Source organism: Stomoxys calcitrans, chromosome 3 (genome assembly GCF_963082655.1).
Source record: "Stomoxys calcitrans chromosome 3, idStoCalc2.1, whole genome shotgun sequence".
Taxonomy (NCBI): domain Eukaryota; kingdom Metazoa; phylum Arthropoda; class Insecta; order Diptera; family Muscidae; genus Stomoxys; species Stomoxys calcitrans.
The window spans coordinates 84559685-84575390 of record NC_081554.1 but is presented as its reverse complement, the minus strand read 5'-3'; the positions used below and the strand labels follow the sequence as shown (position 1 = coordinate 84575390).

The 15706-nt window shown below is 40.2% G+C and overlaps 1 protein-coding gene across 1 annotated transcript in view; it reads left to right on the top strand.

Moving 5' to 3' along the window:
* The window catches only part of LOC106090476 (putative uncharacterized protein DDB_G0277255), a 541420-nt gene extending 531649 nt beyond the window's left edge, over positions 1–9771 (top strand). Inside the window, exon 10 of the mRNA XM_059365826.1 lies at positions 7158–9771. Coding sequence (XP_059221809.1) covers positions 7158–7386 — 229 coding nt within the window. The 3' untranslated portion in view covers positions 7387–9771. The remainder of the gene's footprint in view (positions 1–7157) is intronic.
* The last annotated feature ends 5935 nt before the right edge of the window (positions 9772–15706 follow it).

Below are 15706 nucleotides of genomic sequence, written 5' to 3'. Positions count from 1 at the left end.
ACCAAACTCAGACGTGGCTTGAACAATTTTGAACGTATGGGATATCGAAAGCGGCTTTGTAGTCAACAAAGAGATGGATTTCGCGCAGTGTGAATATCTGGTCTAGAGTGAATTTATCATGTGATATGTGAGAAGTTTTCCCCTTTTCCTTAGTGGAATATTCATGGGCAAAATTTGCAATTTGCTGCATGATGCCACTTGCTGATATACGTTCCACAGTAAAAATAGAAACGAACCTCTTTAAACCATTCAATACCAAGCGAGGTTTAAGACAAGGAGACAGCTTATCGTGTGATCTCTTTAATAGCCTGCTGGAGAAGATTATAAGAGATGCAGATATGAATGGATATGGCACATATTCACAAGACAACACCTGCTACTCTCCTATGTCAACGACATCGATATCAGAGGTCGGTCATCGGATGCAGTAACTGGAGCTTTTGAAAGAATTGCAAGTGAGTAGTTTTGACTTAGCAACCAAAACATGTTGAGCTCTCACTTTGGGGCTGCAAAGCGAAATTCGAATATATCTTCAATATGTTCAAGCGACTAAAAATTTGCAGTTTTCCGATTCAATGCAAATAGCTAAATATTTAATAACATATTTCTTACATTTTTGTGAATGTATAAGTAAAAACCTCGATTTTCTTTTATTCCTCACACGTTGAAAGCTTGTGTGTGTGTTTGACAATTGTCGCTAGACTTAGTTGTGATACTTATATCTTGGGGCCAATAAATAAAAAATCTTAGTGAAAATAATGTTTCTCTCCAAGTATTGTTGGTCGTTTAATAAAATTCGCAATTTGTATATAGTATTGGGGAATAATTCACTTTTTTGGATTTTTGGCAGAAATATTAAAAAGTAGTAGTTGTCAGAAATTTAAAACGATTTCCAGGTAAATCAAAACTACTGTAAACGGTATGCAAGCACCATGACTTAAACACCACTGTTATAGTGGTTAACTTACTCTATGCACACATTTTAAAACTAGTTTTCATATCTCAATATAATGTTTATTATGTAATGCTTTTGTAGTGTATATTTTCCATCTACATATAGTCAAACTGGAAATTTTTAGGAATGTTGTAGATAACTAAATTTGCGATACATACAAAATAATCTAGCCATGGAAAAAATTTCAATGAATATGCATCTATATTCAAGCGGTAAATTTATTCTGTATGACTTTGTTTCTTAATTTCATACAAAATACCGCCACCACCACCTACTCATGATAGCAGGCAAGCTTCAATGTCCTTGGTTACAAAACTATTTTTCCACAACAGATTGACAAGGCAACAATATTTATAGCAAAATTGTAGTATGTAAGAGTTATTTCTCTACCCACTCTTAACCCATCAAAACAATTTTATTCTGCAGGATAGCAAAGGGTTTGCACTTTAAAAAAAATTTAAACGGAAATCTTAACAACATTCTACAAAAGTCTACAAGTTTAGCTTCTTGCAACTATATATTTTTTCCCAGGGCAGCAATTTTTACTCGACTCCGACTTTGAAGATTATTTCATACAAATGTTGACAGTGACTGGGCCTCCAATGGTCCATCCGCTTAATACAATTTTGGCATACTCTTAACAACTTTCGTCCGGTATTTCGCGAATAAATGATTCAATAATGTCTGCCATAGCGTTAATTGGAGCAGGCCTGTCTGTTTAGATATGAGCTTTAACATAGCCCCACAAAAAATATTCTAAAGGCATTAAATCGCACGATCTATGCGGCCAATTGACCGCTCCCGAACGTGAAATAAAATGTTCACCGAACTCGCCTCTCAATAAGTCCATTGTTACTCGTGTTGTGTGGCATGTGGCACCGTCTTGTTGAAACCACATGTCATGCAAGTCAAGCTATTGCATTTTGGGCAAAGAAAATTGGGCAAAAAATGTTTAGCTTCTTGCAACTAAATATTTTCCACCAGGGCTGCGGAGTCGGGCAACTTTTAATCGACTACGACTTCGGGAAGATTTCTCGACTCCCACTGCCACTTCGAAGTCAACTCCGAGCATAAATTTTTTTAATTTTTTTTCCCGTTAGGGCGAAAATTATTAAATTTCAAAATTATTGTTTTTTCTTTTTTTTATAAAGAGATCATCAAATTGAACAAGACTCTAAAACGGTTTCTAGAAATCTCACTCCCAAGAATTTTGAGAAAAATTTTTGTTTGATTTTTGAGCTATGAAAAATAACATACTTTTGACAATCCAATTTTCCCAATTTTTTGGTATCCTTTTCACCGCCAACTTCGGGCACTAGCAGTTGGGTAAAATGTTCGTTCCATATCCTCAGCATGCTATCTGTGTCAGTTACCAGATTTCCTTCTTTGTCTCTGCAGGAGGATATGCCTGTACCAAAGCCATCGGTTTGATGTTTAATTCTTTGGAAGAATTTCCGGACTTAATTTTGACTCCTGTACATCTCAATTCGCTCACACTCACGTCTTTCCATTTCCTTTTTCTTTCTGCGGAATAGACGTTTTCCCTCCTTCCTTATCTCCCGATACCTCTCCTTTATCTGGCGCGTTGCTAGTGATTGCAGGATTGCTCTATATGCCGCATTATTGGCATCAGTAGCATCTCGACACTCTTGGTCGTACCATGGCTTTCCTACTCAAGTACGGATTTCGCGGCACGTTTCATTGAATGGGAAATTGATTGCTACTGCTCCATTATATCATCGGAACAAGGAGTACATTCATCAAGCAGTTGGGTCAGTCGAGTGGAGTATGCCGCTGCCATCTGTTGTGTTTGCAGCTTTGCAATGTCCAGCTTCCGTGCAGTGTCAGATTGTACTTTCCTTGCCATGTGCAAACGGGTCCGAAGCTTTGCTGCAATAAGGTAAGGATCCGAATCTATATTGGCTCCACCGATCGATCGTATACCTAACACGCTGGATGAATGCCTTCCATCTATTACAACGTGATCAGTTTGGTTCCTCGTATATATCCTTGGTCTTCCGTCGGGGCATGAGATTAAATAAGGATGATATTTAAAAATTTGGCTTTTATGCGGATTGTGGCTAGTCTCTAAACCACTGGAGTAAAGCTGGAGACAAGGTGTTTCAGTCTCCGACTAACCACAAATCCACAGCCAAATTCATGCCTCGTGTTATGGCAGCTATAGTATGGTTCGTCACCGTTTGGTGTTGCGGTGACGCCATTCCCAGTCCATCGCACTTCCTGCAAGGCGGTAATATCTGTCTTGTATTTCTCTACTACATCCGCCAGCGCGTATACTGCACCTTCTCTATAAAGAGTGCGGACATTCCAGGTGCAGATTAGCAAATCATGGTCCTTTTGCGTGGGTGGTCAACATTGGAGGGGGGGTTCGTTTTTATACCCTCCACCATAGGATGGGGGGTATACTTATTTCGTCATTCTGTTTGTAACTACTCGAAATATTCGTTTGAGACCCCATAAAGTATATATATTCTTGATCGTCACAACATTTTATGTCGATCTGGCCATGTCCGTCCGTCCGTCTGTCTGTCGAAAGCACGCTAACTTCCGAAGGAGTAAAGCTAGCCGCTTGAAATTTTGCACAAATACTTCTTATTAGTGTAGGTCGGTTGGTATATGGACCATATCGGTCCATGTTTTGATATAGCTGCCATATAAACCGATCGTGGGTCTTGACTTCTTGAGCCTCTAGAGTGCGCAATTCTTATCCGATTGGGATGAAATTTTGCCCGACGCGTTTTGTTATGATATGCAATAACTGTGCTAAGTATGGTTCGAATCGGTCTATAATCTGATATAGCTGTCATAAAAACCGATCTTGGATCTTGACTTCTTGAGCCTCTGGAGGGCCCAATTTTTATCCGATTTGAACGAATTTTTGCAAGAAGTATTTCGCTATGATATCCACCAACTGTGCCAAGTATGGTTCGAATCGGTCCCTCACCTGATATAGCTGTCATATAAACCGATCTTGGGTCTTGACTTCTTGAGCCTCTACAGTGCGCAATTCTTATCCGATTGGAATGAAATTTTGCACGACGTGTTTTGTTATGATATCAAATCAAATCGGAATAGAACCTGATATAGCTGTCATATAAACCGATCTTGGGTCTTGACTTCTTGAGCCTCTAGAGTGCCCAATTCTTATCCGATTTGAATGAAATTTTGCACGAAATATTTTGTTATGATGTCCAACAACTGTGTCAAGTATGATTCAAATCGGTTAATAACCTGATATAGCTGTCATATAAACAGATCTGGGGACTTGACTTCTTGAGCTTCTAGAGGGCGCAATTCCTATCCTATTTGGCTGAAATTTTGCATGACGTATTCTATTCTTACTTTCAACAACTGTGTCAAATAAGGTTTAAATCGGTTTATAACCTGATATAGCTGCCATATAAACCGATTTGTGATCTTGACTTCTTGAGCCTCTAGAGGTCGCAATTATTATCCGACGGATCCTCTCATGACCATCAACATACGTGTTTATTATGGTCTGAATCGGTCTATAGCCCGATACAGCTCCCAAAGGGCGCAGTTCTTATTCGAATTGGCTGACATTTTACACAGGTCTCCAACATATAATTTAATTGTGGTCCAAACCGGATCATATCTTGATATGACTCTAATAGCAGAGCAAATCTTTTCTTATATCCTTTTTTGCCTAAGAAGAGATGCTGGGAAAAGAACTCGACAAATGCGCTCCATGGTGAAGGGTATATAAGATTCGGCCCGGCTGAACTTAGCACGCTTTTACTTGTTACTATTCCTTTGTTCCTCATAGTAGTTCTCATAGTTTTTCAGGGGCGGGTTATTGGCCCAGCGCCTTAACCGCATAGTTTTGTGAGATTGCACAAATATCCTTCGTTGTTGCGAGCCTCTTGCTTCAAGATCCAACGCTGGCTCCCAGCCTCCCCTAACCTGGGAACAGACGCCGATGTTGGCCATTGGTTATTTGAGGGCGCCAATAACTCGCCTTGTCATCTCGAGCATCATTGGCACTCAATACTTTCCATGGTAATGATGGATACCACACAAGTCAGAGCTCAAAGTTCCAGCATGTGTGGTGCTCATAGTTATCCCGTGTCGGCCGGGATTCAGATTTGGATATAGCTCCCCTATAAACCGACCACCTGTTTTGACTTCTTGAGTCCCTGGAAGCCGCAATTTTCATCTTATTTGGTTGAAATTTTGCATGCGGTGTTCTGTTACGACTTCCAACAACTGTGCTAAGTACGGTCGAAATCAGTCTATAACCTGATATTGCTCCCAACGGTTTACAGGTCTCTCGATCATCCTTGTTCGGTTCCTAGAAGCTTTAATTTTTGCTGGTTTGACATTTTCAACTGAATTTATTTAGCATACATTTTTTGCCGAATCCAAGATTCGGTATAGCCGAACTTAGCACGCTTTTACTTGTTTCTACTAATCCCACAATATGTCCGGATTTTGGTCAAAATTCTTCATTTCAAAATTAAGTAAATTTCGGTTTCGACGACTTTACCTGCATACCCAATGTGGTGTAGGGAATGAAAATGTCGGTTTCGCCTGAATTTCGCCCATCCTTACTTGTTTTTACATAATAGACTAGCTAAACGAAATCCGCTTCGCTGCGCCTCAATTAACACCACGCTTACTATATTTCTCAGATGTATAATACACCAATACCATTTATGAGGCCGGGATTTACTCCATCTCCTCCTGTCACTTGTGTACAAAATTAAAGGTTTTTTTCGTTCGATACCCACATTGACGTGATCGGTGAGGGTACCTATTTGGGGTGGTTTTGTAGGTAGAACGCCACCTAGATACTCGTAATCTACTCCCGAATACTTCTCATTAGAGTCCCGTATTGACATAATCGTCCAATATGCCTATCTGGGCGGTTTTGGGCTTGGGGCGACCCCCTATGTACTTGGACTCATTTTTTTTAAATATCATATTCGTACTCTATTCCCGAATACTTTTTGGATGAGTCCCATATTATCCTTGTTGGTCCACTTCAAATTTTGGCGGTACTTGTGGTGCGTTTTTGGGCTCGGGACGGCCCCCCAGTTATTTGAACCCAATTTTTATACCCACCACCGAAGGATGGGGGTATATTCATTTTGTTATTCCATTTGAAACACATCGAAATATCCATTTCCCACCCTATAAAGTGTATATATTCTTGATCAGCGTAAAAATCTAAGACGATCTAGCCATGTCCGTCCGTCTGTCCCTCTGTCTGTTGAAATCACGCTACAGTCTTTAAAAATAGAGATATTGAGCTGAATTTTTGCACAGATTCTTTTATTGTCCATAAGCAGATTATGTTTTAAAATGGGCTATATCAGACTATATCTTCATATAGCCCCCATATAGACCGATCCGCCGATTTAGGAGCTTAGGCCCAAAAAAGCCACATTTATTATCCGATTTTTCCAAAAATTGGGACAGTGAGTTGTGTTAGGTCCTTTGACATCTTTCTTCAGTTGGGCCTAGATCAGTCCAGATTTGGATATAGCTGCCATATAGACCGATCTCTCGATTTAAGGCTTTGGTCCCATAAAAGGCGCATTTATAGTCCGATGTCGTCGAAATTTGGGACAATAAGTTAAGTTTAGCCCCCCCCCACATACTTCTGCAATATGGCACAGATCGGTCTATGGGGTAGAAGGTATCCAGTTTTCACCGGATTTTGACGAAAGGTGGTTTACATATATACCCGAGGTGGTGGGTATCCAAAGTTCGGCCCGGCCGAACTTAACGCCTACTCCCGAATACCTTTCAGTTGAGTCCCATATTGTCTCTATTGGTCCACTTTTGATTTTGGCCAGTAAATTTGGGCCGGTTTGGGACGGCCCCCTAGGTACTTGGACGCAAAATTTAATGTCAAACAAAAACAATTTTATTTTTATGTATGCAAATTTTTTTGGGTGTATCAAACTAATACCCATTGTGTTGTCAGCTGCCCTTGTTAGGCTGGTTTGTTTGTTTTCTTTATCTCTTTGGCTAAGACTAAATGCACATTTATTATATGAATAAATTTCAAATAAATTACGAAAATCTTTTACTCAAATATGCCATGCCAGAAACTGAGATTGGAATTAGTTGGAGAATACTGACATTTTGTTTTTCGTAGGCAATTTTGGCTAATAAATTGTTTTCTTCTTCCTATTCTCTCTGTCTTTTACAGCACCCCCAAAGGCCTGGAAGATGTCTCCTCTTATCCAACCCTCTTTGCCGAGCTGCTTGGGGTAGGCTGGTCCATTGAAGATCTCACCAAATTGGCTGGGGGCAATTTCCTGCGGGTTATGCAACAGGTGGAGAAGGTGCGTGATGAAAAACGTGCCGCTGGCATCAAACCCTACGAGGACCATCCCAATTTCCGGGCTGAAGACCCATACAACTGCACAACCAGTTAATCGTATGTGGGTCCTTAGATGCCCTTGGTGTCCCAAGGATTAGTTTAGGTTGTAAAGTAGCCAACAACAGAAATGAACAAAACAAGTAAAAAGTTTAACACATGGATGCAGACTGGGCCATAACCGTAACACAACATAATCCATTCACTCGACAGGAGAGAAGAGTTCGCAGTGAAGTTGCTGTTCAAAATGAGCACATTTTTGTACTCGTAGATAATACCAATAAATTTATTTGGTTAAATTAAAATTTAAGTACAACATCGTATGTAAGATATGAGGAAGTTAGCTCAAGCATATAGTCTAAAATGTATGAGCAAACAAATATGTAAAAATTAATTTAGTAATATTTGTTATGTAATAAGAAGGAAGAATATAGGCAATTTTTTTATTTGTTTTTAAAGCTTTATTAGGGTAAATTATTTATTGACACAATTATTATATCTTGTTTGAAATTTCTTAACAAATATGTCTTCTATTATTATTGCAAATAGGGGTTGCTTACTTATTGTAAGGAATAGTACTTTTTGCCTTTGTTTTGACAAGTTAGTCAAGAAACTATAATTGGCTTAATAGCCCTACACCTATGGAAAAAAATCAACCACGGCGTTGTTAATTTGACCCATTCGAAAAAACTCACAAACAAAAATTACTGCAAATCTTAGATTTTTTTTATTAAAATTAGTGCTCTGTGGCATATGTCGCTGGAAATACCGTGTTCGGCGATAGGGCCCATTACTGTCTAATTGTATACGTAAACAAGCAAAACCATCACATCTGGGGTGAAGAACAGCCACATGACATAACAGAGATTATACCATTTTTTCACGTAACCAACACGCAGGGGTTGTCCCCTATATATGCAGTGCATTGGGTTGGCAATTAGGAAAGTTTAGGGTTGGAGGGGGAAAAGAGGGAGTAGTGTTTATTGATATTCGTCTTAAATTTCTGAACGTCAATGTCGGTGGTAAAGACATTAGCCGGAAGTCGATTCCACATACAAATGGTTCGGTCGAAAAATGAATTTTCTCGTTAATGCATGGTTCGGTCAACTGGCCAATCGATTCCAAATGGGTGTGAGTTCCTGGCAAGTCTTGTATTCCTGGTGAACATCCTAACGTCAGGGATATGAAGATGAATATCCCTGGAACACAAAAATGCAAAAAAATTAAAATTTTGCCCTAAGGAACGGGGGCAAACTTCTCACATATCAATGAATGGAGTCCGATTCAAGTTTTAAGCTCAATGATAAGGGCAGTAGCCGCAGTACGACACCTCTTTGGAGGGATGTTTTACATGGCATAGTACCTCACAAATGTTGCCAGCATTAGGAGGGGAAAACCAACGTTGAAAATTTTTTTCTGATGGTCTCGCCAGGATTCGAACCCAGACGTTCAACGTCATAGGCGGACATGCAAACCTCTGCGCTACGGTGGCCTCCCTGGAACACACGCCATGAAAATAACGATAGAGCAATACAACACTACCCACATTCCGACGATGTTCAAGAGAAGCAATAGAGTTGGATACCCTACTGTCCCCAATTAACACCATCGCTCTCCGTTGAACACGGTCAAGTAGCTCCAAAGATGGTTTTGGAGCTCCTGCCCACGTATGAGAGTTATATTCCATCCTCGGCCTGATGTAGGTAGCATAAATATTGAGAAGATCAGAAGAGGTGAAATATTTCTTGCACCGCTAAAGAAAGCCCAAACACTTGAATGCTTCACTTCGAATACGTGTTTTAACCAACTGACATCACATTGTATCTTCATGCCCAGAACATCAAGAGCATCTGAGTGTTCAATATCCATACCGTAGATTAATATCGACGATTGAAGTGGATCAGTGAATCGCTTGTGAGACTAGAAATAGCACTGCGTCTTCTGTGCGTTAAAGTCTACTCTGTTCATTCTACCTCACTCGGAAATGGCCAATAAATCCTGGGAGAGCGTCTCATTTATAATGCGCATCCTGTCCACAATTTCTTGAGGACTGGGCCTATGGTCAAATAAATATGAATGACACAGACTGCTGTCATTGGCAAATGAGTAGACTGGTTTCGAAGTCTGACCCAATATATCGTCAAATAAAAAAATAAGAAAAAGGGAAGGGAAAGGGGATAGGACAGAGCCTTGTGGCACACCTGCGGTCAATGTATACTCATCTGATGAGAACCCATCTACAACAACTTGTATAGTGAGATCTCTGTGAAAGCTCGATATAAATCGAACGAAGTTTTTACCGACTCCAAAACAGGCATTGAGTTTGGCCGGGCCGAAATTTGGATACCCATCACCTCGAATACATTTTGTCATTGTATGGTGAAAAATACATCACTTATGAACCCATTACAGCTATATCTAAAAAGAGTCCGATCTCCACCTTATTCAGGAAGGCTATGTAAAGGTTTAACGCAACTATTTGTACAAAATTCATCGGTTAAAAAAAAAAATTTTTTTTGGGCAAGAATGTCGAATAGCTTTACAGGGCTCACTGTGCCAATTTTCAGCGAAATCGGACAATAAATTCACCTTTCATATGTCCAAGGCTCTAAATCGGGAGATCAGTCTATGTCGCAGCTATAGCAAAATATAGACCGATCTGGGCCATATTTAAAACGAAGCACACTGTGTTAAATTTCAGCGAAATCGAGCAAATAAACGTTATGTTATGGCCCAAGAACTTAAATCAGAAGATAGTTGTATGTGGCAGCTAAATATAGTCCGATGTTGACCATACTCGGTACGAATGTCGAGGGCCCTAACATAACGCTCTGTCTCAAATTTCAGCAATATTGGACAATAAATGTGACTATTATGGACCCAAGACCTTAAATTGAAAAGTCCTCTGGGGGGTGGGCAAAATACCCCCAAAAAAGTTTTAGCCCCACCCAGAATTTTAAAATTTTCATTGTTTTCTGGCCCAGAAAGCTGCACTAGCTTCGCTAATGATGACAGTTATATCCAAATAAAGACCGATTTGGACCCTACTCTGTACGAATGTTAAGGGGCTTAACACAACACAAAGTCTCCTTTTATGGCACAAAAACCTTAAATAGTGAGAACGGTATATAAGGCAGTTATATCCAAATCTGGGCTGATCCGGTCCGTATTGAAGTCGGACGTCTGCGGGACTAACACAACTCGCTATCCCAAATTTCAGGGGAAATCGGACAATAAATGCTCTTATTAGGCGTCCAAGACCTTAAATCAAAAGGTCGATCTATTATGGCGGTGGGTATAAAAAGCCTTACAACTTGAGAATGTTCAAAACCGCTACTTCGGACAAATTAAAAAGTACCAAAAATGTACAAAATAGATGAACTTTTGAAGGGGGCCAACGGGCAGATCTAAAACTTCGAAATTTGGATTAAATGGACGTTGTTGCGTAAAAATTAGGTTAAAAAGAAAAAAGTCGTCCGCCTATGACGTTGAACGCCTGGGTTCGAGTTCTGGCGAGAACATCCGAAAAAACTTCTCGGGCAGATCTAAAACTTCGAAATTTGGATTAAATGGACGTTGTTGCGTAAAAATTAGGTTAAAAAGAAAAAAGTCGTCCGCCTTTGACGTTGAACGCCTTGGTTCGAATTCTGGCGAGAACATCCGAAAAAACTTCTCCCCAAAGAGGTGTCACACAGTGCTGCCTCTTCATACATTCGTTGGATAAAAATAGTTGGAGTTAACATAGAGCTCTAACATTGAAAAAAAAGAATAAAAATGGTTTGATTGAGCTTCTCCAGGTAAATCGCTATTTAAAACGTACTCATTTGTCACTATTTTTCAACTTTGGGGGAAAATAAAAAAAAAACCCAAAATAACCCTCGCCATATTTTTTAAATTCGATCTTCTAATGCCCCTTAACATAATTCAAAAAAGTCTGGTTGCCCGTAGTTGCCCCAATTTTTTTTTTTTAGAAGCAAAGAATAAAAAAAAAACATTGTTCAAGAAGTGTTTGGAGGAAGGACATGTCCCACAGTCGAAAATACTTGGAATAATACTATAACATTTGAAAAGATAGGAATATCTACTCGAAATTTGACATAATGAATGTACAGATGGTTTCCCATAATTATGCAAAATTTGGAGACCCTAGTAGGTCCAGGGGCTGACATGCGGCGTGAATGTCGATCACCTCTAGCTTTTAAAATTTTGAAGTGCTGCCAAATAGGCATTTATAGATCGATTTTCATGATTCTTTTTGCAAAAGACATAGTTCTTAAAATCCTACAAAAGGTTACAAGAGTTAAAAATGTTTGTCTTTAAGATTTCAGTAAAGGTATATTTGGAATTTTTGGAATTGTGGCAATATTTATTTACCAATTGCAAATCTGATTATACCATTGGAAAGGTTACAAAATTCTGCGAATAATAAAAAAATTATAGAGATTGCCCTTTAAAAGTTATAAATTACGCATTATGATGAAGTTCACCACTGAAAACTTCAGGTACACCGTGTTGTATGAGCAGCATAGTAGTAACAAAACGGACACTTATACGTCCCCTAGGCCAAATTCTATTGATGTGTATGATCAGAAGAGAAACCATTCTTAAATGCATGTAGGGAATGGATCACTGTGTGTCGCACTGAGGAAACTTGAATCGAACAGCAATCAGTGATATGTGAACAGTTTGTACCTGTTCCTCAATTGAATTTTCATGGGCGAATTTGCATTTGCACTCATTACACAAATTCACCACTGAAAACTTCAGGTACACCGTGTTGTATGGGTTATATAGTAGCAACAAAACTATAACTTATACATCCCCTAGACCAAATTATTAAGGGCAAAATCAGAAAACAATTCTTAGGTTGGTTAGGTTTAAGTGGCAGTCTGCCATCAGACTCACTTAGACGTTTCCGTCCATTGTGATACCACAGGAACAGAAGAAGGAAAATGCCTTCTAGTTTTTATCGTTGAACCTTCCAGATCGCTTTAAAAAGCCAAATGACTTGCGAATGTTCACATCCGGTAAATCAGACAGTTTCTCAAAGAAATGAGAACCTAAAGTGGAACTCCTTCTAACTTCTAGTGCGAGACACACACGCAGAAGGTGTTCTACAGTCACTTTTTCTTCGATGTCCTCACAGCTTCTGTAAAAGTCGTTGCTGGCAACCTTCAGTCTGTCAGCATGTTTTCCGATTAGACAGTGACCTGTCATGACGGACACAATGACTGAGACGTCTGTTCTAGCCAATGACAGCAACGCAGTAGACCTCTTCAAGTCTAGATTAGGCCACATAGTTTTGGAATGCTCACAGTCCTCTCTTTGTAACTATTTATCATTTGTTGTCCTTCGGGCCTGGTACTGAAAACTTAGCTTATATGACGCTAGAGGCATACCCTCAGATTCCAGTATCCCTGGAATTTTTGGGTAGTTCCTAGTCTCGCAAGCTCATCCGCTTTAGAATTCCCTGGGATATCTCTGTGGCCCGGCACCCAGAACAAGTGAATTTTGAACTGTTCAGCCATCTCGTTGAGAGATCTGATACAGTCGAGTGCAGTTTTTGTGTTCAGATATACATTCTCCTGGGATTTGATGCCTGCCTGGCTGTCTGAGAAAATATTTATGCCAATCGTCGTAATGACATTATATCTTTGCCATTTCACCACTTCCTTAATTGCAAGGATCTCTGCTTGATACACACTGTAGTGGTCGAGTAACCTTTTCGATATGACCAGTTCTAGATCTTCAGATTACACCCCAAAGCCCAACTGGTCGTTTAGTTTGAAATCATCCGTTTAGAAGTCTATGTAACTTCTGTTACCAGAGATATCGTAGATCCAATCGGTTCTATCAGGAATAGTGGTACAGTAATTTTTATCAAAAACCCAATTCTTAAATGGATCTCTTTAAAGAAAAGTTTTTCACATTTGAGCAAATTTAAAAATGAATCTTTTTGATATTTTCAGTCGATCTAGTCATGTCCGTCCATCCGTCTGTTGAAAGCACGCTTACTTTCAAAAGAGTAAAGCTGTTCACGAGGAAGACGAAGGAGGGCCAATTTAACGTACCACATATCCTCAATAAGACGATTTAGATATCTGACAAGGTCAAATACTTGCATGTGCTCTTGGACAGGAAACTGAATTGGAAGTGTCACATTCAGAAGTGTACTGAGAGGGCTCACAGCTGTTGGGCACTGTGCAGAAATGGGGCCTGAATCCGAGGATAGTCCACCGGCTCTACAGGAGCGTGATTAGACCAATACTAACTTACGCCTCAGTAGTTGGGTGGAATGCTATGGAGAAAAAGTGCAATATAAGGACCATACAACAGGTTCAGAGAATATGTTGTCTTGGCATAGGCGGAGCGATGAGAACCACTCCCACTAGAGCATTGGAGAATATTCTAGATATCCGACCCATTGACATACAGATTAAGTTTGAGGCAGGCACTGCGGCCATGAGACTTAAGGCGATGGAAGAATGGATTGAGGATGGGAGCAGCTCATACTATAGCGGTATAATCGAGGCGACGAATCTGGATGGAAGACAAGAGGTTTCCGATCGGATACCTGAGATGAACCTTGAAGTCGAGTGCGAGGCACTGCTGCCATCGGCACAGTCTTGGATTGACGGAACCCTAGTATTGCCGTGTTACACGGATGGATCAAAGCTAGAGGCCACAGTGGGCCTGGGGGTTTACATTGAGAACCCAGGGACTGAGATCTGTTGTAGACTGCCTGACCATAATACGATCCTGCAGGCGGAAAACCGGGCGATCACGGAATGCGTGAAGTGGTGTGGTGCTAACGCTAGGACGTCGAGTGTGAACATCTTTACCAACAGTAAAATTGCCATAAGGGCAATAACAACAAGGACGGTAAGGTCACAAAGTGCGGTCTTACAGTTTAAAAAGTAGATTAACGCCTTCTCTGAGGATGGCAAAATCTGCATCGTTTGGATGCCTGTCCATAAAGGAGTAAGGGGAAATGAAAGGGCAGACGATTTGGCGATGAAGGCCAGAGGACTGCCGTTAATAAACTTGGTTAACCCGAAACCTTTCGGGTCGACGCAGTCCAAGTTAAGGGAGTGAGCGACGAATGCGCATGCAACATTGTGGAACAGCAAAACGGTCGTTAGGACGACGAAAATCCTATGGGTGATCCAAATCGTAAGTAGACGAGGCTATTACTGAAAGAAAGCAAGAAGTAGGTCAGTATAGCTATTGGCATCATAACGGGACGCATAGGACTACGAGCTCACTTATGTAAAATCGGTGAGGTAAGTGATAGCATGTGTAGGGCATGCGGGTAAGATGATGCGACGTTGGATCATTTCCTTTGTCATTGCCCGGTTTTTTCGTTTTTCTCAGTTTAGGGTCTTGGCCCCCTAAAAAGCGCATTTGTAGTTCGATTTCGCTGAAATTTGGGACAGTGAGTTGTGTTAGGCCTCTTGACATATTTCTATAGTTTGGCCCAGATCGGTCTAGATTTGGATATAGCTGCCATATAGACCTAACAAGAGAATTTGTATTTCGATTTCGCTGAAATTTGACACAGTGATTTTTGCTAGACGCATATAAATTGGTCTACAAACATGAACAATGACCTGTACTTATTATACCACTCAATTTCCGTGTCATATTTGGTCCAAATCGCACATATTTCGATATAGCTGCTATGGGGGCATAAATGATGCATTTTCACCCGATTATGACGAAAGGTGGATTACATATATAACCGATTTGGTGGGTATCCAAAGTTCGGGCCGGTTGAACTTAACGCCTTTTTACTTGTTTTTCAATTAAAAGGTATTCAATTAAGCGAATTCGACTGTAGCCGCCATATACAATAAACCGATATCCCGATTAGACTTAGGTAGCTTTGGTATGATTTCCAACATGTATTGTCTAAATCGGATGATAATATATACCTATCTCCCAATTTGACACTCTGAGCCACCAGCTTTTTTAAAATTAAGCGAATTCGACTGTAACCACCATATAAACCGATCTCCCGATTAGACTTCTTAGGCTTCTAGAAGGTGTAGGTCTTATCCAATTTCGTTGAAATTTTGCATAGGTCGTTTTGGCAAGACTTCCAACAAGTATGGTCTAAATCGGATGATAACCTGATATAGCTGTCATGTAAACCGGTCTCCCAATTTGCCACTCTGAGCCACTAGAAGGCGCAATTTTTACTAAATTTGCCTGAATGGAGGTGGCATTTTTCTATGACTTCCAACAGCCATGACAAGTACGCTCCATATCGGTCAATTACTTGATGTTGTTCATGTATAGATTGAAAAGAGTTATTCAAAGAACTTGACAAATGCCATCCATGGTGGAGGGTATATAAGATTCGGCCCGGCCGAACT